This window comes from Microplitis demolitor, chromosome 7, assembly GCF_026212275.2.
Source record: "Microplitis demolitor isolate Queensland-Clemson2020A chromosome 7, iyMicDemo2.1a, whole genome shotgun sequence".
Classification (NCBI taxonomy): domain Eukaryota; kingdom Metazoa; phylum Arthropoda; class Insecta; order Hymenoptera; family Braconidae; genus Microplitis; species Microplitis demolitor.
This window is the reverse complement of record NC_068551.1, coordinates 8,892,964-8,917,428: the sequence shown is the minus strand read 5'-3', so window position 1 is coordinate 8,917,428 and position 24,465 is coordinate 8,892,964. Positions and strand designations below refer to the sequence as shown.

General features: G+C 32.6%; 1 protein-coding gene across 2 annotated transcripts in view; it reads right to left on the bottom strand.

The window, feature by feature from the left end:
- LOC103578385 (insulin-like receptor) overlaps positions 1-24,465 on the bottom strand; it is a 136,570-nt gene that overhangs the window by 88,437 nt on the left and 23,668 nt on the right. For both annotated transcript variants that reach the window (XR_008404018.1, XM_014440161.2), the window contains exon 2: positions 12,395-13,324. Coding sequence is in view for 1 of the 2 variants with exons in the window: in XM_014440161.2 (XP_014295647.1) it covers positions 12,395-12,830 (436 nt within the window). In the remaining variant the exon portion in view is untranslated. The remainder of the gene's footprint in view (positions 1-12,394; positions 13,325-24,465) is intronic.

The window sequence follows — 24,465 nt, the reverse complement described above, 5'->3', positions numbered from 1 at the left end:
ATAAACTATTGTTTCCTGTATAAATTTGTATAAATTTATATTAAGCTTGCAGAATATTGATTCGATTATGTACTATTATTTAATACGTTATTGCACGCTTCAAATGCGAAGCATTAGGTGGGCATTACTGTCGAGTAGCCACCGTTTCGCAAAATGCTTGCATAAATACCTGTCAATAACTCAACGAATCAGTTAATTGTGTACTTAATAATGACTTTTGGAAATCTTAAAGTCTGATTGATGCGATAATCGATTTTTTTATCAAATTTAATTGTTTATAATTAAAGAAAAATTAATTCACAAATTTTTTCTTGTAACGTCCTTTAGGATGTATGTCTGTGAGTCGCCTGGATTCACGCCGTCACGAACAATGAATCAACATAATTCTTATTGTAGAAGTTGCCATTCATCCTTGGGATGAACCCTATTGATTATCAGCAATTACTTCTTTCCCGTTTAAAAGATATCAATGAAAGTCGATGAATTTTCTGAGATTTTTTATTAAAATTTATTGTCCATATGTCTTTCTGTCCTTTTTTTTCTACGTTTACATTCGTATACATCTCGATCTGTTTTCCCTGTGTATACTGCAAGTTTGACTTTATATGTACTACTAGCGCCCTCTAGGCAAAAAAACTGAACCAGCTGTCAGATTTATACTTTATTTTTTTATCATCGAACTTTGCTGATATCATGAGGTTCTACTTTACCATCAGATAATTTTTTTTTATTGCCATTTGTCATAGAATTAACTACCCTGATAGCCAAGTTGGCGAGAAACTGACGAGAAACTTGCAGCCGCAACTGGACACTAAGTTGACCACCAACAGTTGGTACCTCCAATAGTTGATAGACATTTTCTGAGAAAGTTGGTGGCAAAAGTTGGAAATTCAATAAGTTGACGAACACTTTCTGAGAATGTTGGTGGCAAAAGTTGCTTGCAAAAGTTGGTGATCATAAGTTGACGGAAAGTTTACTTTTAATTTCCTCAAAATCTTGCATTCCAGTTGCGGCTCCATACTGGCGCCAACTTTCTGAGAAAGTTGGCGGTAACTTGTAGCCAAAAGTTGCAAAATCTAAAGTTGTTGACAACTTGTCGTCAAGTTGGTCGGAAACTAATGAATGACCAACTTTTTCACGATCAACTCGTGCTATCAGGGTAAATTGAAAAAAAAGACGATTTTTTTGCTAGGTATTTATTAAAAAATTTTGTAATTAAAAATGAAAATTAGTAATTCATATATTTTATTGGAACATGAACGTTTGAGGCGTGCACTTTTGGATATTCCAAACTTTTTTTTCTTTCTTTTTACTAAACATAGAATTATTTCCTTAATTTCTAAATACATGTTATAATACTTATGTGATTAATTAAAATTTTTACATTTTTTGTACTTGTCATTAGACTAAATGCCTTGGCATATAAAAAAAAAATAAAAAGAAAAAAAAAATTTCAGTTTGAAAAACAAAATTTTTTTTTGAGTTTTCGTTAAATTTTGTAGTAGAAATTTTTTTACTAAAGTTTTTATTTAAATTTTTAATCTATATATATAGTAGGGTGCTTCGATTGAAATGAAAATTTTTCTTCCTCCATTTTCGATTGAAAATTTTTTATGGATGTTGAAATGAAAATTCCAAATAATTTTGACTCTTAAATATTAGTTTCAAATTCATATTATATAATACATTCAGAGAAACCTTAAAATGTCGCAAGAGAACGTCATTACTTCTAATCTAGGAACAGCTAAAGAAGAAAATGATGAAATTAAAATGCTTGAAAATCCATCTCAGGTCATCATCTCAGTAAATAATATCAAAGAAGTATAGCAGGAGATTGCAAAGCAGTGCAGAAAGCGTCCTTATTTAGACGGCAACTATTAAGAACCCTACTTAAATAATATATCTGTTGATGCTATAGTTTTTATTTGCCAGCTGTGTAAAATAGAAAATAATAGACACCATACAATTAATGGTTTTCTACAAACGCCATCAAACTATAATACACATATCAAGGTTTGAAATTACTGCACGTATTAAGTTTTCATGAAATCTAGAATAAATTAAGTAAAGTTATTAATATTAACTTATTTTAACTAGCCTAAATTATATAGTTTAAATTAAATTCTACATTATTTTTTAATTAATTTGAATTTCTCCATTATAAATATCATAAAAATTATTATCACTCTTTCTTCTATTTTATAATAAAAAGTTTGGTAAATCCAAAAGGGCACGACTGTTAATGCTCATTTGATCGTGGGAAATCTATAAAAAAAAAAAAAAAAAAAAAAAAATTAAAAAAAAAAGTCGAACAATCAAAAAGAAAAATATGCGATATAAGTTTCAAGCACGATATTTTTTTTTCCTTATAAAAGGCTTCGTAGTCAAGGTCCCCGATAATAAGTAAATAAGTAAAGTTAAGTTAATTAATAAAATAATAATTAATTAAATAAAATAAATAATTAAGGAAAAGGAATTACTAAAATAAGGATAAATAGTTATTGTGATCAAAGTACCTGATGGTTGAACTTTGGGTCTGAAGATTTGTGTAAAAATGTTAGTGATAAAACAGAGTATGAAGTCTTTGATTTTGAGTAAAAATAAGCAGTAGTAAAAGTGATAAAATAAAAAGTAATAATTAAGGGAAATTAAAGTTAAATAATAAATTAATTAATAATTATTTAATTCTTTTAAAATAATTAATTTATTGAAAATTTTGTGGTGGGAAAATTATTTTAATTTCAAAGGGAGTGTTAAATAAGTCCAGGGGACTGAGTTAGTGTGTGGGTGAAATAATCAGGATTTTAATGGGAAAATTGTGGTACGATTAATTAAGTCTCGCAAAGGCTAAGCGATTTTAAAATTATTAGTTAGGGAGTAATTGCCAAAGGTGGTTGGCGTATTGCGTGTGAGTGTGTGTAAATTGCTAAAGGTAGTTTAACAATTTTAATAAATAAAATATTGCGGATTAATAAATAAATGAGGTTCAAATGAAATAATGCGCGTTCAATAATAAAGAAGCATATAAGGTAATAAGGTTTATAAGGTATATAAGGTGTAATAAAATTATAAAAGGTTGTAAGGATTATAAGGTCAAAAGGATAATTAAATAAAAGGAAAAAATTGTTATTTAAATTATTAATAAATTATCCTTCTTCTTCCTTCTCTTACAATTAAACAAAATTACACCGACCCTGATGATCTAAGATCCGACTTTGGGAGGCCGTTATTACTTCCAGTAGCGCCCTTAAATAAGGACGACCAGAGTAACAACATAACCCTGTTATATTACATAAATTTTTTTTTTTGTTATTACTTGAGATATTTTGAGTAAGTTCTTTTATAATTATATAAAAAAAAGAAAAAAAAAATAATAATATTAATACTAATAATAATAATAATGCCCGCGGTGCATTTTGTGCGGCCGGCGAGGGTTTCATTTACCCCGTGGTGCATCGTGGGCAATGTAGGCTGGCCTCCCATCTGCTGGCCTACTAATCGCACAAAGACCTTTGCATTGGGCTAACTCCCCAATGTAAAGTATACTGAGTTCAAGATAATCCTGAACACAGAAGTGCTCCCCACAAACGGCCTTCTCCGATGAGGGCTACCCTCTAGCTGGGCAGAGCACCGAGATCCCGAATGATGACGACCTTGGCGAACAACGGACTGCATTTAGGTGCACGGAGGAATTACGAGCCGATCTCCTGATGTGCTATAATAACAGTGAGCCGGAGCGGAGAGGCTACATGGCTAGGATGCATGCTCTTTGGGGCGATATGCACCCCAACCTCAGCTACTTTTCACAACAACATCTTTGTGATTATGCCTCTCGTCTCCGGCGAACACGGAGATCACTGTTAACTAACAGACGGTTATCTCACCGTCTGTCGTTTCCAGCACAGCTACATTAAGAGAGACGCCGTTCTTCCGAAGACGCCGAAAATGATTTTGACACACGGCAAATATGTATTTCGAAGAAGAGACATTACCAAAAACACCTACTTGACACGGAAAACCACGAACTATCTGCTCGGATTCAGGAAGACTCTTCTCTGCTCACCATCAATTAAGCTGTCTATGAAGCTGCTTCCTCACTCTTACCTTCAGCAAGAAGAAATACTTCTTCTCCTGAGGCTAAGATGAGAGGGCGCATTGGGCAGCTTTCACTGAAGATTGATGATCTTCGGAAACATGTCTCCCGCATTCAGTGTGTGATTGAGTATGTAAATGCACGTAACGCATTTACATCTAAAGTCCGCCGCATTGCGGCTGGACTACGATATCAGCATCACACACTGAATAAGGAGAATCTTCTTAACATCAAAGAAGGTTCCCTTAACAGGTTGCGGGCTCTAGTGATTGCTAAAAAGTCACTAGAGAAAAAACTGAAGCGGCTTACCGATAACTCTGTGTTTCGGTTGTCCTTTACGATTTCTGGCACCTAAAACATCTGTTTCTGGCGATCCCCCATCCATTGAGCAAGTAGAAGCTTTCTGGTCCGAGTTGTATGGTGATCAACCGAACGTGAATCGTGACACTTCAGCTCTCAACGACTTTGAGGCATTTTGTCGACAACATCGAAACCACAATGCTGATGAAGAGAGCCCTGAAGTCAGCGTGGAAGAAGTTCATTCAGCTCTGAATAATGGTAAGAACTGGGCTGCTCCGGGTCCAGATGGCATTGATCTGTTTTGGGGGAAGAAACTAACTTCTACCATAGTCATCTAGCCTGGATTTTTACAGCGTTCATCAGAGGTAATGAACCAATTCCATGCTGGCTTGTAGAAGGGCGAACCGTGCTCATCCCGAAAAAAGGTGACTTGTCTGGCCCGAAAAACTACAGGCCTATCACCTGTTTGAATGCGGTTTATAAGATTTTTACTGAAATCGTGAATAATCGTATTTTGCAGGATATAGACCCTGTATGGCAGCAGATATACGAACAACGTGGCAGTAAAAGAGGCCTGTCAGGTTGCAAAGAGAATCTGTTAGTGGATCGTTGCGTCATTCAAGACGCGATCTACTATCAGCGAACCTGTCAATGTCCTGGATTGACTACCGCAAGACATTTGACTCAACATCTCATGAGCTTATTCTCTTTTTGCTCAAATGTCTTGGGGTCAATCGCAATACAGTGGGGTGCATTCAGCGTACGATGCGATTTTGGCGAACACGGTTCCACATTAAATGTGGCAACGACAAACGTGTAACTGAAGTTGTGCAGTACAAACGAGGAGTCTTTCAGGGAGATTCTCTGAGCCCTCTGCTGTTTTGCATCTCATTACTGCCAATATCTGTTGCGCTACGCCGCACCCGCGGATATTCAGTGGATCCGCCAACTGATCGGAAGTATTCGATAACCCACTTATTTTACATGGATGATCTGAAGGTGTATGCTCCTGATGAGGAATACCTTCAGACAGCCTTGAATATCGTAGGGGAGTATACCCGGGATGTCGGCATGGCTTTTGGGTTGGACAAGTGCGCGGTCGTTAATCTGGTGAAGGGTAAGTGTTCTGATGTGCGTAAAGATATCGAGTTAGTAGATGGGAGTGTCATTGACCATCTTGACGCCGGAGAGTCGTACAAATATCTAGGGATTGACGGGAGTCCTATGCAGGACGTCTCGAAAATCAAAACGACTCTCTGTAGCGAGTATGTGCGGAGATTCCGGAAAATCTGGTCATCAGAACTTTCCGGGAAAAACAAAGTCTCTGCAACAAACATGCTTGCTGTCCCGGTATTCCTGTACTCTTTCGGCGTCCTTAAATGGGCCCGAAAAGAGCTCAGAGACCTCGATATCAAGACACGCAAAGTCATGAATATGAATCGGAGCATGCACCCTAAATCCCCAGTCACCAGATTATACCTTTCCCGGCACATCGGAGGGAGAGGTCTACAGAGCTTGGAGTGTCTACACGATCGTTTGGTTTTGGGTATAACATACGAGATTGTCAATGTCACAGTAGATGAAGACGACTTCCTTGTGCAAATTGTTCAGTCATGAAAATGGGCATAAGGGAGCGTTTTTATATAAGGCAGCAATGTACGCGGCAAAATCCCTCGGTCTTGGAAGAGTAAACCCCCTCATTGACCTCCCTAAGGAGGAGTTTAAGAGGGTCATCAGCAATGCTGAGCAACAAAAACTGCTCAGTACGCATATGGACAAGTCCATGCACAGCGTGTTCTTTAAACACGTGCGTGAACATGGCTTGTCCGAGCAGCTGACGTTTTCCTTCCTTAAGTCAGCTGGTCTGATGTCCGAGACCGAAGGATATATTTTTGCCTGCCAAGATGGTGTTATTAACACTTTAGAATACCGTGTTAAAGTGCTCCAGATGCAGCTACCCGACACACTGTGTAGGGTGTGTAAGCAACATCCTGAGACGCTTATGCACTTTTTGTCAGCATGTCCTGTGCTGGCAAGAAGTGCATACGTCCAGCGTCATAATGCTGCTCTGAGAATACTTTATTATCACCTTAGACACACGCACAGTATCGATAAAACACCAGTGCTGCCTTATTTGCCAGGAGATATTCCGCAAGTTGTTGAGAATGACTGTTGCCGTATTTATTGGAACGTGCCATTCGCAACAACGCGGAAAATAGACCATAATAAACCTGATATTGTGCTCTTCGATAAAACTGCTCGTAACATTTATGTTATTGAGTTTTCAGCTCCTGCTGAATATAACATCACAGTTAAAAAAGAGCACAAACACGAAATATATCAGGATCTCCTGTTTGAAATTAGCAAACTTTACCCAGGCTACCGTGTCAAGCGTGTCGTACTCATTGTTGACGTCCTAGGAGGGATGAAACAGTCTTTTGTGTCTGCATTGGCTATAATCCCAACTTGTTCTCCGCAAGTTGAGTTTTTGGCATCGTGGATGCAAAAGGTTATCATACTTGGATCCCTTCGTCTCCTAAGGCAACGAAACTTGGCCTGCTGCGCATGCTAATCATCTTGTTGATGAAGCATCGCAGCAGTAACGATTTGGCGCTCAGGTGAGGCCCTCGGTAGAGTCGGACTACCGGGGATATCCCCCTGAGCATTTAACAAAAAAAAAAAAAAGAAATAATAATAATAATAATAATAATAATAAAAATTTCAATGAAAGAAAATTGTATACCCTGATTAAAAATACTCATTGAAAAGGATTGAAAAAGATGAGAATTGAATACTTTTGAACACTTTCTATACCCCAACATTTTCATTTGGACATAAAATTAATCGTTTTCAATCCAAAAATAATATGAGAATTTCTAAACTTGCGAGGAATTGAAAAAGATTCAAAAGAATTGACATTTTTAATCTTTCTGAATACTTCTCAATACCAAAATAATATATCACATTTCGGGGCACGTGTAGGATTGAAAAGAATTAAAATGAATTGAAATTTTTGAATCTTTTTGAATCCTTCTCAATACCAAAATAGTTCGATATTTCGAATCGAGTGTAGGATTGAGAAGAATTCAAATGAATTGAAATTTTTGAATCTTTCTAAAGTTCTTTCAACAAAATAATATTAAATTCAGGAACCAGTAAAGAATTAAAAAACATTCAAATCAATTCCGCTTTCAATATTTTACAGTTTTTTCGTTATAAAGAAAATTATAATTACCTTGCACGAATAAAAATCTAAGTAATTAGAACAATATAATTTTTATAATGCCCATCATAAATTTTATTTCAATTATGATTATAAGAATTTTTTTTTGTGTAAGAAATGTGAAATTTCAATTTCTTGATATCGAATAGAAATCTTCATAAATTAGCTTAATAGCGAATTACCTTATCGAATAATTCTTCCGATCCGAACACTCGATCCGAAATATTGAACTTTTTTAGTATTGAGAAGGATTCAAAAAGATTCAAAAATTTCAATTCGTTTGAATTCTTTTCAATCGCACACATGACCCGAAATGGGATATTATTTTGGTATTGAAAAGTATTCAGAAAGATTAAAAATATGAATTCTTTTGAATCTTTTTCAATTCCTCGGAAGTTCAGAAATTCTCATATTTTTGGATTCAATAGAATTGAAAAGTATTAATTTTATGCCTAGATGAAAATCTGGTGGTATAGAAAGTATTCTGAAGTATTAAATTCTCATCTTTTTCAATCCTTTTCAGTGAGCATTTTCAATCAGGGTGAGAATTAAAGAGTATTCAAAATATACAAGAGTGAATCCTGATGAATATATTTGAATTCCACTCTAGAATTAAAAGGTATTCAAACGATAAAAAATTTAATCCCCATTCAATACTTTCGAATTCCACTTTGGATTTGAAAGGTATTGGAATGATAAAAGATTGAATTCTTTTCAATACTTTCGAATTCCACTTTGGAATTAAAAGGTATTGAAATGATAAGAGATTGAATTCTTTTCAATACTTTTGAATTCCATTTTAAGAATTACAAAGTATTCAAATTATCGAAATTTCAATCCCCTTCAATACTTTTCAAAACCTCTGTTGATTGAAAAGGATTGAAAAAATTTTCAATCCCTCTCAATGAGTATTTTTAATCAGGGTATACTTTAAATTTATTCGTGCTTCCCGCCATTTTTTTATTATTATTTTATTTTTTCATAGTAAGTTAACATTGTGAGTCGTGCACTTTTAGAGTTTGCAAATTGTTTTTTTTTTCGATACGGTGAAAATATTATTCCTGATGACCAAAAAAAAATTATTGTGCGAGTTTGAGCCCTTAATATTGATATTAAGAGGTGTATCGTTACGACTATTAGTTTTTTGACAGAAATTTCGGTTTTTACCTAAAACTCGTAAATCATCTGCCTGAAAAATTTGAGCAATGTATATTCTTAAAGGAAATTGAATTCCCTACAAAAAATCTCTCTAAGCTAATTGACATAAAACGAGCCATTTTCTTGTAACCGTGCCTTAAACATTGATTTGTTGTTTAAACTCTTTGTTTCTATTTCGGATTTTTGTAACTACTAGAAATATTAAAATTTTTTTTAGTCAAGACACATATTCTTGACGGAAATTTAATGCTCTACAAAAAAGGTCTCTGAATATTTTTTGCTAAATTCACTCCTTCGAAAGTTATTCAAGATTGAAGTTGAGTTAACTCAATTCTAAAATAAATTAATATTGCCTACTTTGGATTATTCCATCTTAAAAATATGTAAGTTAAAATATTTAATAAGAAATTTCATGATTCAAATAAATTCAAAATACATTAGTTACAAAAATTAAGGGATACTAAAAAAAATTTCAAATTTTTTAGTAAGTTTCAACAGTATGTAACCCTAAGGAAAATGGTCGTACAACAAAAATAAAAAGGCAAACTGTAGCTTCAAGTGTCTAGTTTCTCATCTGGTCTTTCAATTTTTTTATATACACGGTTCCGAAGCAATAAAAAATCAACCATAATTATCGAAAAAAAAATTATTTATTCAAGCTCGAAGACCGTTTAAGACGAGCAAAAATTCGGTGAATGTCTTTTTTGATAGTTTTCTTAGGATTAATCCGGAACCGCAGAAAAATAAAAAAATTTAAAGACCAGATCAGAAAACTAGACACTTGAAGCTATAATTTGCTGTTTTTGTTTTTATCGTACGATCATTGTCTTCCGAGTTACACCCTGTTGAAAATCACTTAAAAATTTGAAATTTTTTTCATATCTCTTAATTTTTGTAGCGTATTATTGAAGAATTATTTAATTTTGAATTGTCGCAATTTAATTTCCGGATACTTTTTGAAATTCCCTGACATTTCCATGATATTTCCAGGTCGCATTATATTCTCTGATAATTCCCGGTTCGTGGCCACCCTGATTGATACAGTGACTGATAATAGATCAAATTTTGTCAAGGCATTTCGCCAGTTTGGAATAAGCGTTGGTGAATAGTTTTTTGAATCCACAATTTCTATATTATTTTTTTTTATTTTCTAGGAAAAAAGATGATATTCAAAATTCGTATAAAATATCAAAAAGCACAATTTTATACGCGAGCCCCAATCATAATTGAGAAGAGATAAATTTTCTGATAATGGCCGAAGATAATCGAGTGTAAATTATATAAACGGAAGACAGTAGCTGAAACAAGCAGAGAGAACTGCAAGACACTCAGAGAGAACACCGGGAGACGCACAGAGAGAACTGGGAGACCTGAGCGAACGTCCGAACATTTAGACGCAGGACTGCCAACTACCCGAACATCAGGTAATTATGCAGTCGCACTTGGCTTCTGATTGTGGAACCAAGCGATAATTCCAGAATCTTATTAATCAGAAAATACCAGAGACGGGGCCAGTATCTTTAACAACTAAGGTACCTGCGGGTAATAAGGCCTATCGGGTAATAAGGCCTAAGTGACAGAAATGATATTTAAAACAACCGCCTCCGCTAAAGGCTACTGTAGAAAAAGAGTCTTACATAGAGATGTTACGACAAATTTATAGAGTCCCGATATCACGTTCTCTGTCTTCTGTATTTCATCATCCATCATATGCTGTCGTAGCGCAGAAGAAATTATAAAAAACAATCTAGTCTTCTGACTCTTAAAAAGAATACTGATAATTTTTAGTGCTGTTGAGCAAAACAATCTAATCTTCTAATTCTTAAAAAGTATTGTTGCTAAATTTAAGTGATGATTCATCTCTAATACCAATTTTAATAAGTATAGTTAAACTATTCCAGTTTGTTTAACCCGTAGACCTTATTACCCTACCATAGTAAAATAAGGCCTATTCGTATGGTTTTTGTAAAAGTATAATTTTTTGTTTGTTCATGGTAAAAATTACAATTAATTCATTTCATTTTATGGATAATGTATTGAAATAAAGATTAATGATACATTTCGATAATTAAATGCAATATTTTCGATTCTATTCAAAATCTCCCTTAGGCCTTACTACCCGCCGGTACATTAGTTATTAATTAATCTGAATAAGCAGGTATTGGAGTAGTAAGAACAGTATAAATTCTGAGAGGATCCAGACGGGATGAAGTTTACGAGAAGGACCAGACAATCAGGACCAGAACGGACAATTTGGAGCACACCAACTCGACAACCAAGACGAGACAGGATATAAGTCGTTGCTGTAAATAAAATCGCGAGATACTTATTAATTCAATTCTAGGCCTGGGCCAGAATTGCAAATTAAAAATCATACTAAATTGAACGTCGTTTCCATTACGTAATTGTCGCATCTTAGCCGAACTAAGTAAATCAATTATTCATTGTTAATTAATCAGCGTGGAAATGAATTGTTCGGCCAGACGCTAAAGAATCTAGTGTTCTCGAAGAATCCCGGCAAATAGCCGGATTTACTGAGTCATAAAATTTTCCAGGCCATTCGTGAAAACCACGTGCCGGAAAATGATTCCTAATCTAGTCAATAATCTAATCACTAATATTAGAATAAATCAATTACAATTAAATAAATTAAACAAAGTCCATTAATTAATTTATCAGTGTTAAAAGTGTCGGAAAGTCAACGTGAGAAATTGATATTCGAATTTTATCATTGAGTTGGTGATAAAAGTTGAATGCGTAGAATAAAATAAAATAAATCGTAAAATCGGCTTAAACAAATTGATTAATTAAAAGGTATAAAGAAATTGTGACCATTGATAAATAATTAATTGGTTAGTGGTTATAAAATTGAAAGATATATAAAAGGGTGTTAATATTGTTAAAATAAGATAAAGGCAAATATATTATAAGAATGTGTAAGTGAAAGTGTAATTATGGAGTTTAATGAAATAAATAGTGTTAGGTTTTAATCACGTAGAGGGTCCAGGAGACCGCGTGAAATAGATAATTAAGGTTTCAATTAAGTAGAGGGTTCAGGGAACCGCGTGAAATAAATTATAAGATTTTAATTGCGTGGAGGGTCGAGGGGACCACGTGGAATATTAGATTACGAAAAGCCCCCCCCCCCCCCCGTGTGTGTGTGTGTGTGTGTGTGTGTGTGTGTGGGTGGGTGGGTGGGTGTGTGTAATAAAGTCCAGGGGACTCAGACTATAAGTTAAAAGGTCAAAGATCCAGGGGATCAATAAATATTTTAATCGTAAACGGAATAAAAATAAATAGTTTAAAATTTGATAAAAGTGTGAAATAAAAGTAATTAATATTAAATTATCTTTCCTCATCCTTCTCTTACAAATAAATTTTACAACGGCCCTGACGAATTAAGATTCGGTTCCGGAAAACTGTAATACTTCCAGTGGCGCCCTGAAAAAGGACGAACAAGGTATCAGTACCCCTGATATACATCAATAAATCATATCAGACCAGTTTAACTAATTATCGGTAAGAGAAAATAAAACTCTGTAGCATTGGATATTTTTTTTTTTCGTTTTAATGGAAAAAAGCTTGTTTTTAAAAAATAAAAATAAAAATAGTATATTTACCCTCTCCTTCCGTAGGATGAAACGTCTGTGTACTTCTTTCAGTAAAACTGGCAGTAACAATAGGACATAAAATCAAAATTATCCAAATCAAACCAAACCAAGAAAACGTTCCACCTTCAAAACTCCATCGCACGACACTCGCAGCACTTTTTACTATTCCACACCGATACATAGGTTTCATAAAACACTGACGATTAATCAGTGTCACCTTATCACTTCGCCAATCAGTTTTGACTCGAGATTTATCATTCATACTTGATTTATTCTTCTGAATAATAAATGTGACACTTTTAGATTCATTGCATAGGCGATCGCATAATTGACATTGATCAGTAAAAGTAGTTGACAATTCTAGATGGACCAAGCAATTTGGACAGCCTAACATGATCTCTTTTTTGTCTTTTTCTTTTTTTTTACTTATAACGGAAGACTTCATTGGGACAAGAGAGTTGTTTTTCTCAGCTCTTGTAGAATATGTCGTTTACTCTAAAATATTTTGAAATTAAAGTATAATCGACACATTTGTCTTCATCGTTTTATTGCTTGGAGACTCATCGATATTTCAAATTATATTGAGTTGGTCTAAATTACATTTAAGTATTAACCTTGAAGCAAAGAAAATTTTCATGATACGTTTCCTTAATAAAAGCAATGCTTCAAGTATCATGGGTTAAAGAAGTTTTTTTGTAAACCACTTAGCCACCAACATGTTTTTGATTAGAGTCATGTTAATTGAAATTATAATCTTCAATAAAAAGCGAAATTCTATTGATTTTTTTCCCGATTCCAAAATCACGAATTTCTCATTGATGTTGAATCGAAATTGATTGTGTGGCATGAAAGTAATTTCATAGTTTCTTAGTTAATTGAATATTCGAAGTTTCAGACATTTTCACTTGATTAATTCTTTTACTTTCAAAAATTTTCACTCTGAAAATAAAAAAAAAAACATTGATAAAATAAAATCCATAAACATACTAGACGAAAGTATTAAAAATACGAATTTGCATGGGATTATCTGATATTTCATGTTATAAAAATTCAATTATTTATTGCAAATGAATGTAGCAGTACAGATCGATTAGTTTTTTTATTACAAAGTCCTCAATTGAGCAAGTGTTCAAAAAACGTAGAAATTGTGCAGTACCTTTCGGGTTCACTAAAAAGGCAGTTCACGCGGGACCAACACGATGATCCAAGTCTATGGTCAAGGTTGCGGATCGCAACAAGGCGCCAATCTAGTTGTCTTGGTCTGTCGGGGGAATGGAATAAAGTTACTCTGCACAGAAATCTCATAGATTCTCATAAATTCCCACAGAGAATTTATAAAAATCAATGAGTTCTATGAGAAGTGCTACAGTTCAGTATGGGCTTTATACATACAGTTATAAAAATCGATCGGATTTTTTAAGCAGGGTAATCAGGAGCTCATTCTTAAATGCAATGGTGTGTTCGGACCCTCCGCCCCGGTATACCCGGGAAAATTACAATTAATAATTAAATTATTAGAAAAAAAATAAATTATCAATAAAAAACATCGTATGAATTATCAAATGTTTCGATTAAAGTGAAATTCAAGAACACGGAGAGAAAATTATGGTAACCGTTCCTAGTACGTTTATGAAATATCATCCCATACCGTTATGGTAATTATTATTTAGAATTATGGGATATAGGCCCATACTTTCTGGGAAAAGTTCCCATAAGTATAGGAACAATTCCCAATATTATGGTAACAGTTCCCATATCGCATGTGAAAGAATTATGGTAACCATTACCATAATATTATCCCTGATAGCCAAGTTGGTCGCAACTTCTCAACAACTTTCAGCTCGTGTAACTGTTGTCAACAAGTTGCTCAGAAACTTGATGACAGGTGTCGGCAGTAGATTGTCGCCAAGTTTCTGAGCAACTGGTAGTCAACAGCTACACAAGCTAAAAGTTGTCCACAACTTGTCGTCAAGTTGATGGCAACTCATGTACACTAACTTTCTGATTAGAAACTCTGGCTATCAAGAATGGTAATGATGACTATAATATATGGTAACGATTATCATAATATTATGGTGATCATTACCATAATTCTTTCACATGCGATATGGGAACTGTTACCATAATAATGGGAATCGTTCCTATACTTATGGAAACTTTTCCCAGAAAGTATAGGCCTATATCCCATAACTCCAAATAATAATTACCATAACGGTATGGAATGATATTTCATAAACGTATTAGGAACAGTTACCATAATTTTCTCTCCGCGTACTTAAATTTCACTTTAATCGAAACATTTGGTAATTCATACACTGTTTTTTATTGGTAATTAATTTTTTTTTTAATAATTTAATTATAAATTTTAATTTTCCCGGGTATACGGGGGCGCCCCGGTGCGCCGGGGCGGGGAGTCCGAACACACCACAAGAATGTCGAGGGGCGTGATGTCTTGTTTGACCTGAGCTAAAGATCCCAAGTCATCCGGCGCCTACGTAAGGCTGCACGGACATTTTAATTAGAATTACTGACAAGCAAGTGAAAAAATTGACTCGTAACTGATACAATCAACATAGATAAAGGTAGAGCAAAATCGTTTTATACACTTTCAAAAAGCAACAAATACTCTACAAATGAAAACTGGTTTTAAATGATAGCTAAAAATCCAGTTAAGTTATAGCAATTAAAAAAAAAAAAGTGACTAGATTTACATGCTTTTTAAATGGGAAAAATTTTAAATGATAAAGGAAGTACTTAGAATTTATATCAAGGACTCAAACTTGGAAATAATTTTTTTTTTTTTAATACCAACCGCGAAAGTTAGAGTTTCAAGCTATACCTTGTCTGAGTAAAGTATGTGATTCCCAATCAACTATAGTTTACTCACTTTTCCTCGCACACGTTAGGATAATTAACTTCTCGCTCTCTATGTGTCTCTACGTTCCCATACGTCCATTTGCAAATGCTACAGTTCATGAAAATTTATTTTACTTTTACAGTCAGTCGTTAGGTGACATGAAAATCGGATAAATGTTGGCAGTCGATTCATATAAACATCCCGATCGTCATTTTATGAAATTAAATTTTTAATAATGAAAATTCTAAGATATTTTTTCTTTCAAGTCTAACTTCCACCGTTGATATTTCAAAAAATTTTGTTCGATACGTTATGTTCAAAGGTAGGAATTCCGAAAAACTAGGGGTATCCTAACTCGTTTGAAATTATGATAAATTCTCAACAGGTCGAGGACGTAATATACGGTTTCGCTGCGTTCGCACGTATAACAACATCCTCGGTCTGTTGAGAATGCATCCCAATATCAGACTTGTGACGTTATTCCTAGTCTGTCGGAACCTCTACTTTTGCAAATGAGTATCGAAAATAAATATTTCGACGTGTACAACAATATTTGGGTGTGTCAGCAAAAAAAAAAATTGTCAATGTTTTTGAAGCACCCTCATGTGGTACGTGCGTATGCTATATAAATATTCTACAACTTTTGAACGTAACAACCACTTTAGATCTGTCATACGGCATTCGAAGCGGCTTATTGATTCCCAAATTTTGTGGGAAATTGAGTTTGATTGGTACGGTACCTTTCATGTTATTCCAAAAATAAAATAGGTGAAAAAATGTTTTTTTCAACACTGTAATCGGCTCTAAAACTTTCAAATCCGCATCAAATGCTGTATTAACCAACAAAATCAAATGACTTGTTCGAGAGATATCGTTAACGAAAATATGTCAAAAAAGTGTTTTATTCAAGGCATGATATAACTCTTTGCAAGCTCTTTGAACTCGAAAAAACCATCACATGCAAAACTATTTTCAAACTCGAAAATGAAATCAAGATAGTGTTTTCGAGCTTGAGGAGGTTGGGAACAGCGGGAAGTTTTGGGGCTGACTCGGAGGGTCGAAGTTGTTGAGTTCCGTTCCGCGGTCAGTAATTTTACCGAGTTCTGCCTTCGGTAGGATTAAAAAACGTACAATTCCGTCCGATGGTCGAAAAATATGCTTGTAAGTTGCATCCGTTTTCTTTGCCTCTTCCTTACAATTAATGTTGACGCTATGCAAATAGAGGCAAACGAAAAAGACAACGATTTAGTAGTAAGCGATGCAGTAAACAACATTGTATGTTTTAGTACAAAAACTTAATTGGAAGCATTATGTTCCGTATAAAATACTTAAGCTGATGAAACGTTTTACACTTGCCCGAAATCATTCAAACACCTATTTTTCATACACGACTATCGCAATAATATTTATCCTCTGTATTTTTGCTCTTTTATCAGATAAGCCAATATTATTTTATTTTATTTTTCCATCTCGTTGATAAGTGTAAAGAATGAGGTTTAGAATCGTCTCTGAAAGGAGTACGCGTAGATTTTGAATTTTTTACTTATTTAGCAATCAGAAATGTTTTAATTAATGGATTTTGCATGCCATTTCCATTCAAAACAAAGATGGTGAAGAAAAATTCAGCCACTTAGATTCAGCACTATTTACAGTGATTGTGGAACTGAAATGAGTAATTTTTTGAAAAGTTTTTTCGGATGACCATTTTTACGAGCTGATCAAGTTAGTGATTGTTTTTCTTTTAAAAGAAAGATCCATGGGCAGGATTTTCATCTTTCATCTCCCGAACTGCAAACAACGGTGAATCGTTTCACGCAAAATTAAATAGTAATTTGAATATCTCCCATCCAAGCTTATTTAAATTTTGAAATTCACTGATTGATGTTCAGATATTGATATAAAAATTTGTAGCATTGCAGGAAAAAGTAAAACTACTTTGAAAAAAGTAAAATTTATGAACAATAAAATGGTTCTTTGGCTAAGTGCGAAGGTAAGTGTTGGTATTACTGTGTGTATGTGTGTGTGTGTGTGTGTGGGGGGGGGGGGGGGGGGGGTTACTACGGATTTTTTTGCTTCAATTATCAATAAACAATAAATGAGTTTTTTGAATTAAAAGAAAATTATTTTTATTCCCTATTGGAAATGGATAAGAAAATCCATAATTATTCTCATCTATCCTTATCCATTCTCAGTAAATGGTTCAAGTTTCATGTTTGAAAGTATAAATTTCTTATCTATTGTTTAAAATATTGTGATATCCAATATCAGAATAGCGGAAAATAATCATGGAAATGGATAGAAAAATTCATGGTTATTTTCATCTATCCTCATTTTTTCTTAGTAAATGGGTCAAATTTCATGCTTGAAACCTTAATAGTATATTGTGTGACAAGGGATGAAACAAGACGATTTCAGACTATATTTTTCACAATCTATATTTTTCATGATTACCTGCATCGGAACTTCAAGTTTCAGTGTCAGTAGCCAGTAAGAAAAAGTTTATTTATGAATCTGAAGATTGGAACGTTTTTCGCGCAACAAAAAAAAAAAAAAATTAAAAAGTAAAAAATTTACTGGATAACTAGATTTTTGAAATGTTTCGCATATAGATGCTGGTATGTCAGCCAAAAATTTAAGACCACCCTCAGCTAGCCCTGAAATCACTCTTAAGTAGTCAAATTACATGAATTTTTTTCATTTTCGTTAAGTGAAAAGCGTTTCGATCTTTAGGTATATGTTTATTTCAAGCCGATGATTTGAAGAACTGTTAGAGAACAAGAAATCTGTGATTTAAAGTCACGTATTAGATAGTAAATAAGACAAAAATATTATTTTCATTTATTTTGAGTAATATCATTTGGTTAATTAAAACGGTCACTCAAAAAATGAAATCAGTAAACTGAAATGACAAGCAAACAAATGAGAGTAATAAGGCTGCAAATAAGCATTAAATGTAACTGACACCGGGCAGAATGAATTGCGTTTCTTCCGCAATTGTTTACGCCTTTTGTATGCAGGCATTCGTAAATTACGAATTCGCTAGTAGCTGTTTGCAGCACCGGCTTGAAATTTGCTTGTTTCGACTGGCTGCAGAGGCGCTGAAATTCTAAGTCACGATGCTGGTATCATGAAAAAAAAAAATAACTGCACAGTAATTTTACACGTACATTAATTATTCAATTAGTTCTTAATTAATGAAAATTAACTGGTTACATAGGTAGAAATTATACCTTTTTCTTTGATTCCTGTAAAAAAGGACGTGATACTGAAAGGTCATTTTTGTCTTTTTAAATAATTGACTCAATTTGCATATTAAATGCATACAGAAGTAGATAACCCTTTTTTAAGTCAATAAAAATTGAATTTTGAGTAATTAATATCATTTATCTAAGGGCGTAGTAATTAGTACCAGTAAACTAAGTATGTATGCATTACTGTGATTTTTTCAATAATCCGCAGTAATAGAATTAGTTGTATGCACTTGTACCCATTACTACTTTACATAAATAATGTTTTTTTCCGTAGGTAATCGCAAGCAATATAAAATTACCAATCATACAGTACATTGATGGACGTTCTCCTAAAAGATTGGAACGGTTTACGCTTAGGGAAAATGAAAAAAAACTATGTAATTTGACTTCCTAAGGATGACTTTAAAGGTAGTAGAGGGTGGCCTGAAATTTTCGGCTGACATACTAGCACCTATGCGAAACCTTGTAGAAATCTAGATCCAGTAGATTTTTAGTAGATTTCATAGATATCTATCTCTTGTATTTGTCCTCATGGTGAAATTTTCAAAGAATTTTACCATTATCTATCATAATTCATCGAGTAGGTTCCGAAATAAATATATATATATATATATATATATATATATATATATCTATATATATACCAGTAAACACATTGACGTAAATTTAACGTCAGAGTGATGTTCTGCTATGTCATCATTTACGTAAGATATAAGTTATGAATGAGTCACGTTTGACTCATTATTTCGCACTTTTTTAAGTCAGATTATGATGTTAAACTAATGACGTATACATGACGTAAATGTGATGTGTGTGTGACATTCTATGACGTAAATATGACATATAGGTGATGTCAAAATTATCAATCTGGAAAAAATATTTTTGAAAAAAAAAAAAAAAAAAAAAAAATGATTTACCGAATTTTCGATTTGATTATTACCGCGCGACCGCATTACGAATTTAGAAACAAGATTTGATAACATTAAATGATGAAAAAATTCTGGGCATCTGCTGGGTTCAAACACGATTCCTCTTGGCTGGTAGTCCTGAACGTTACTCATTGGTCCACATCACGAGAGTTCAAGTCTTGTCCTTAATTGATGTATTGCGTGAAATGCCGAAAACGGCAGAGTTCATAAGTTTTCGTGATGGATTTTTATAAAATTTAAAAAAAGTCCATGAACTTATATGAAATTTTATAAAAACAATACTTGTGGGCCTCGATGATAATTATATAAAATATTATGAAGTTTCATCAAATTTTTCAATTTTCTGTTGTGATGTGAAATTTAAAAAAACTTATGTAAAATTTTCCGAAACATTAGATAACTCCACAAAATCGTGTGAAATTTAATCGATTGAACAATTGTGATATTAAACTTTATAATCTTGATATCAAACTAGTTGAAACTGTCGTTACATTTACTTAGTCATCCTAAATGATATTTTCGGTATATCATTTAAAAAAATAAAGTTACTTTTTTTATGCTCACGTTAATGTTTTAATCTAAAACGTCTGAAATTTATTATCGAGTTTATCGATTACTTTGGCCCCAAAAATGTTCGATATTTAGTTGTTATTTTTACTCATTTTTGAAAATTCATTCTATGATTGTTTTGTTTTAATAAATTGATGATAAAAAACTATGACTCGGAAATTACATCAGAATTGCGTAAAATACTGACTTGCTACTGATGTAAAGATATGATTTAGGAGTGACATCCATATTACGTATAACCGTGACTTTGATACTGACATACGATGACTTTATTACTACATAACAATGTGATGTAGATTTTATGTTAAGCGTACGTAATACATAAGTCATAACTGTGACGTCATACAAGAGTCATGCTTACATCAATGTGATGTCACAATTTTTTACATTATATTAAAGTCATGGAGAACGTCAGATTGACATCAAATTTACATAAGATGCCGTGACATTTCTATGACCTACGTATGACGTCAAAAGAAGGTCATGTGTTCACTGGGATACATATTAGGGTGTTTAAGAAAAAAAAATTTTTTTTCTCATGGTCTCAAAAGTTAGTTCTAGGTATAAAAAAAACCTCCCAAAAAACAGTTGGAAATCTTAATTCTACTAAGAGCTCAACGAATCTTCATTTTCCCATTCAAATTGCATGTAAAAAAATTTTTTTTTGTTTTTTGAAAATAAAAGTATTAAAAATTTTTTTTTTTCGAAAATCGAAGTACATATTCTTGTAGGAAATTAAATTCTCTACAAAAAACTTCTGAGTTTTTTCTGCGGAGAACTACCAGAAAAAATGTTATGAAGCTTTAAACTATATTAAATAGTATAACTTCAAGTTTTTATTATATTAAACAGTTTTTTGATAGAAATTTTTTTTACTTTCAAAACAGAACTTTCTTTTTAATTTAAAAATACAGGAAGAAAAAAAATTTTAATTCTTAAGAAAAATATTTTTCATTCTAAATTTATACGGAATATAAGTAAGATTTCAGAAATCTTTTTAAAACACCTTACTGATTATACATAGTATATGTATTCATAGTATAGATTCATCGTATAAACATGTACACGCAATAAAATTCGGAAATTATCTTTACATTAAGTTTTTCAATTCATTATTGTTTCAAGCTTCATTACTTTTTTTCTGATAGTTGTACGAAGAAAATATTCAGGGGCTTTTTTATAGAGAATCTAATTCCCTACAAGATCATGTACTTCGATTATTGAAAAAAAATTTTTGAATACTTTTATACATAAGAAACAAAAAAAACAATTTTTTTACATGTAATTCAAATGAAAAAATTAATATTCGTTGAGCTCTTAGCAGGATTGAGCTTTCAAGCTGCTCTTTTGGGCGGATTTTTTAGATATCTAAGATTAACTTTTAAGACCACAAGACTTGAGGAAAAAAAAAAATGTTTATTATGAAACACCCTTATATATTAGGGTGATTAAAAAAACCGAATATTTTTTTTTTAACTTCCGACTGTGAAAAGTTGGTTCTCAAGCACCTCTAGCAAACACTTACCAAATTTGAGCTCTTAATATTAATAGGAAGATCCTCCTCATCACAGTTTTCCATTTTTTCTTTAGTCCCTTATATAAAAAACCATATCTCATTATTCATTGATGGTTTAACCAAATCATCACACATGTTTTTATAGGAAATTGAATGCTCTACAAAAAAAGGATCAGTGTATTTAAGCGATAACTTTCACCATTCAAAAGATGTTTGAGATCAAAATTTGACGAATTTGTTAAAAAACAATTTTTTTTTAATAATTTTCTGCTTCATTGAAAAATGATTATTGATGAATGAGCGTGACATGTTTTTGTAGGAAATTTAACGCTCTACAAGAAAGGTCAAATGTGTCTATTTGATTACTCTAACCAGTTAAAAGATATTCCTTGCCGAATCCCAATGCGTTCTCTTCAAACATGAATTCAGTGAAAATGAGTGAATATTCACTATTTCAAAAGTGTAAATCGAACCACTAATTTCAAAAAGTGGTTTAATTTGGCACTCAGAATTAGTGAATACTCACTTATTTCATTTATTCATGTTTAGAGAGTTTTAATTTCGAAAGTTTTTTAATAACTTTTTTAATTTCATCAACTTAACTTATGGATTTTATAAGCATTCATAAGAATTTCAGCTTATATAAAGAGCATTCCACGCCAAATCGGACGGTTTTAAGAATTTTAATTTTTAATTTCCGTCATTTTTTTCTATTTTTTAGTAATCATCAAAAAACTCGTCCTCCTAAATTTTGAGATTTTTTTTATCATTGGTTCAAAAGATATGAAATTTTCAAAAAAACCGCTCTTTTCATGGTTTTTTGCTTCTAACTTTTTTAAAGTTTGTTTAAATAAAAAAACTCAGAGAATAAAAAAGTTTCGTTATTCCATGTACTTCTAGAAAAAAAAATACAAATAATTTATTAGAAAAATTTTTCTGCGTTATTTTCGAGTTTTAAAAGTTTAAAGTCGTTTTCTGAAAATCATGCATATTTTAATTTTCCTGAAAATTTGTGTCAACAAATTCCTATCTATTCCACGACTTTTCAGGTGGTCCGGTCGTGGGACCTCCGTGGCTGCTATTTTTTTTCGATTATTGAAAATTGAAAAAATTTTTTTTCCGCTATAAATTATTGTCCGTACCGATTTTTGACACTGTTTTTCTTACATATTAAAAATTGATTTCGATATTTTTTTATTCTTAGTAGGGATTTAAAAGCAGTAAGCAAAAGTTAATGCTATTTATGAGCAGTTATAATAAATGTTTTGATTTATTAAGAAGCAACTATTTCGAAGCAAAAGAAACATTAGATTTGCTATGTAATTCAGCTAAGACCATTACAGGAGCTCAAAAATATCATATAATTATTCGATAAAGCGACGGAGCTATATTAACTAAGGAGTACTCTAGTTCATAAAACAATCATTAATGTAAAATTTTTAAAAGAACACGGAAATAATTAAAAACGTTTGTAATACAGTTTCGTCGCTTTATCGAATAATTATATGATATTTTTGAACTCCTGAAAAACATTAATGAGCAAGCGGTTTTAAAATTTTAATTTCCGATTATGTTCAATAAAATAAATGTATTGTGGCAGAAATCAATGTCAGTGATCGAAATCAAGATTTAAATGAGTTTTGGCTTAGGTCAGAGCAATAATAAATAAAATATCCGAGAAAATCAATAAAAACTGATTTTTCGATTTTTTCGTTGATACTACGGTTTAAACTAAAGTACAAGTTTGATGGCATTATATGATGATCAAAAGAGACTATGAAGAGAAAAAGTTTGTACGATTTTAGACACATTTTATTACAGTTTGATTTATCTGGAAAAAATAACATAGAATGTTATTTTTTTAACTTTTCAACGCCGATATCTTTTGAACTAATGAACCGATTTTGACATTTGAGGTGGCAATAGACGCGCTTCATTGAATTCTAGAGCTGACTAGAATTTGAAAGCGATCGATCCAGCCGTCTTAGAGATATTTGGAAAAAACCGTTTTTTACCATTTCTTTCTCCAACGATATCTCTCGAACGCGTTAACCGATTGAGATGGTTGTGGCGGCGATCGACGCATTTTATTGAGTTCTAGTGCTGATTAGATTTTGGCGTCGATCGTTTAATTCGTTCACACACACACACACACACACACACACACACACACACACACACACACACACACACACACACACACACACACACACACACACACACACACGCACGCGCGGACATCATTCTGAAAATAGTAAGAATAGTTTCCTAGGACCTCAAAACGTCGACATCTGATGAAAACTCGATTTTGGGAAGTTAAAAAATTAATAGCTGATAGAATAAGCTATATTACCTTTTCGTATTTTTTGTTTAACGATAATTTTTTCAATTTTTATGAGGGTTCAAAGTTACATGATTGATTTTCGAGTCATAATAAAAATATCATTAACTCGTTATCATATACCTTTGAAAGTTTTCGACGGATGATTATAAAATTTTGTATACTGACTCATGATTTTTTGCCCAAGAATAATTTGTCTTCATGACATTATGTCTCGCAAATAACTTAATATATTACGTATATTATACTTTATAAAATTCGTAGAAAAATATGCATTTTCTTCACAGATTTTTTATGCGTGGAATTATAAAATATATGAACATATACGCTTAGAATAGTACTGCACTGTAAAAAATAAGGTATTGACATCAAACTCCCTAGCAATTTGACGAATTTCATCTTCAGTGAAACTAGTTTGTCTCAAGAAAATCATTTTTATTGAATTAAAATCTCTACTCGATTATGAGAAATTGCTTGAACGTTTATGTTAAGGTTTTTAAGTTTGACCGTAATTAAACTAACATTTGATTGAATAGTAAAATATATTTAAATTAAAGTTTGGATGTACTTGACTTAAAAATAAAAACTTTTTGAAGCAAACTTTTCAATTTTGAGA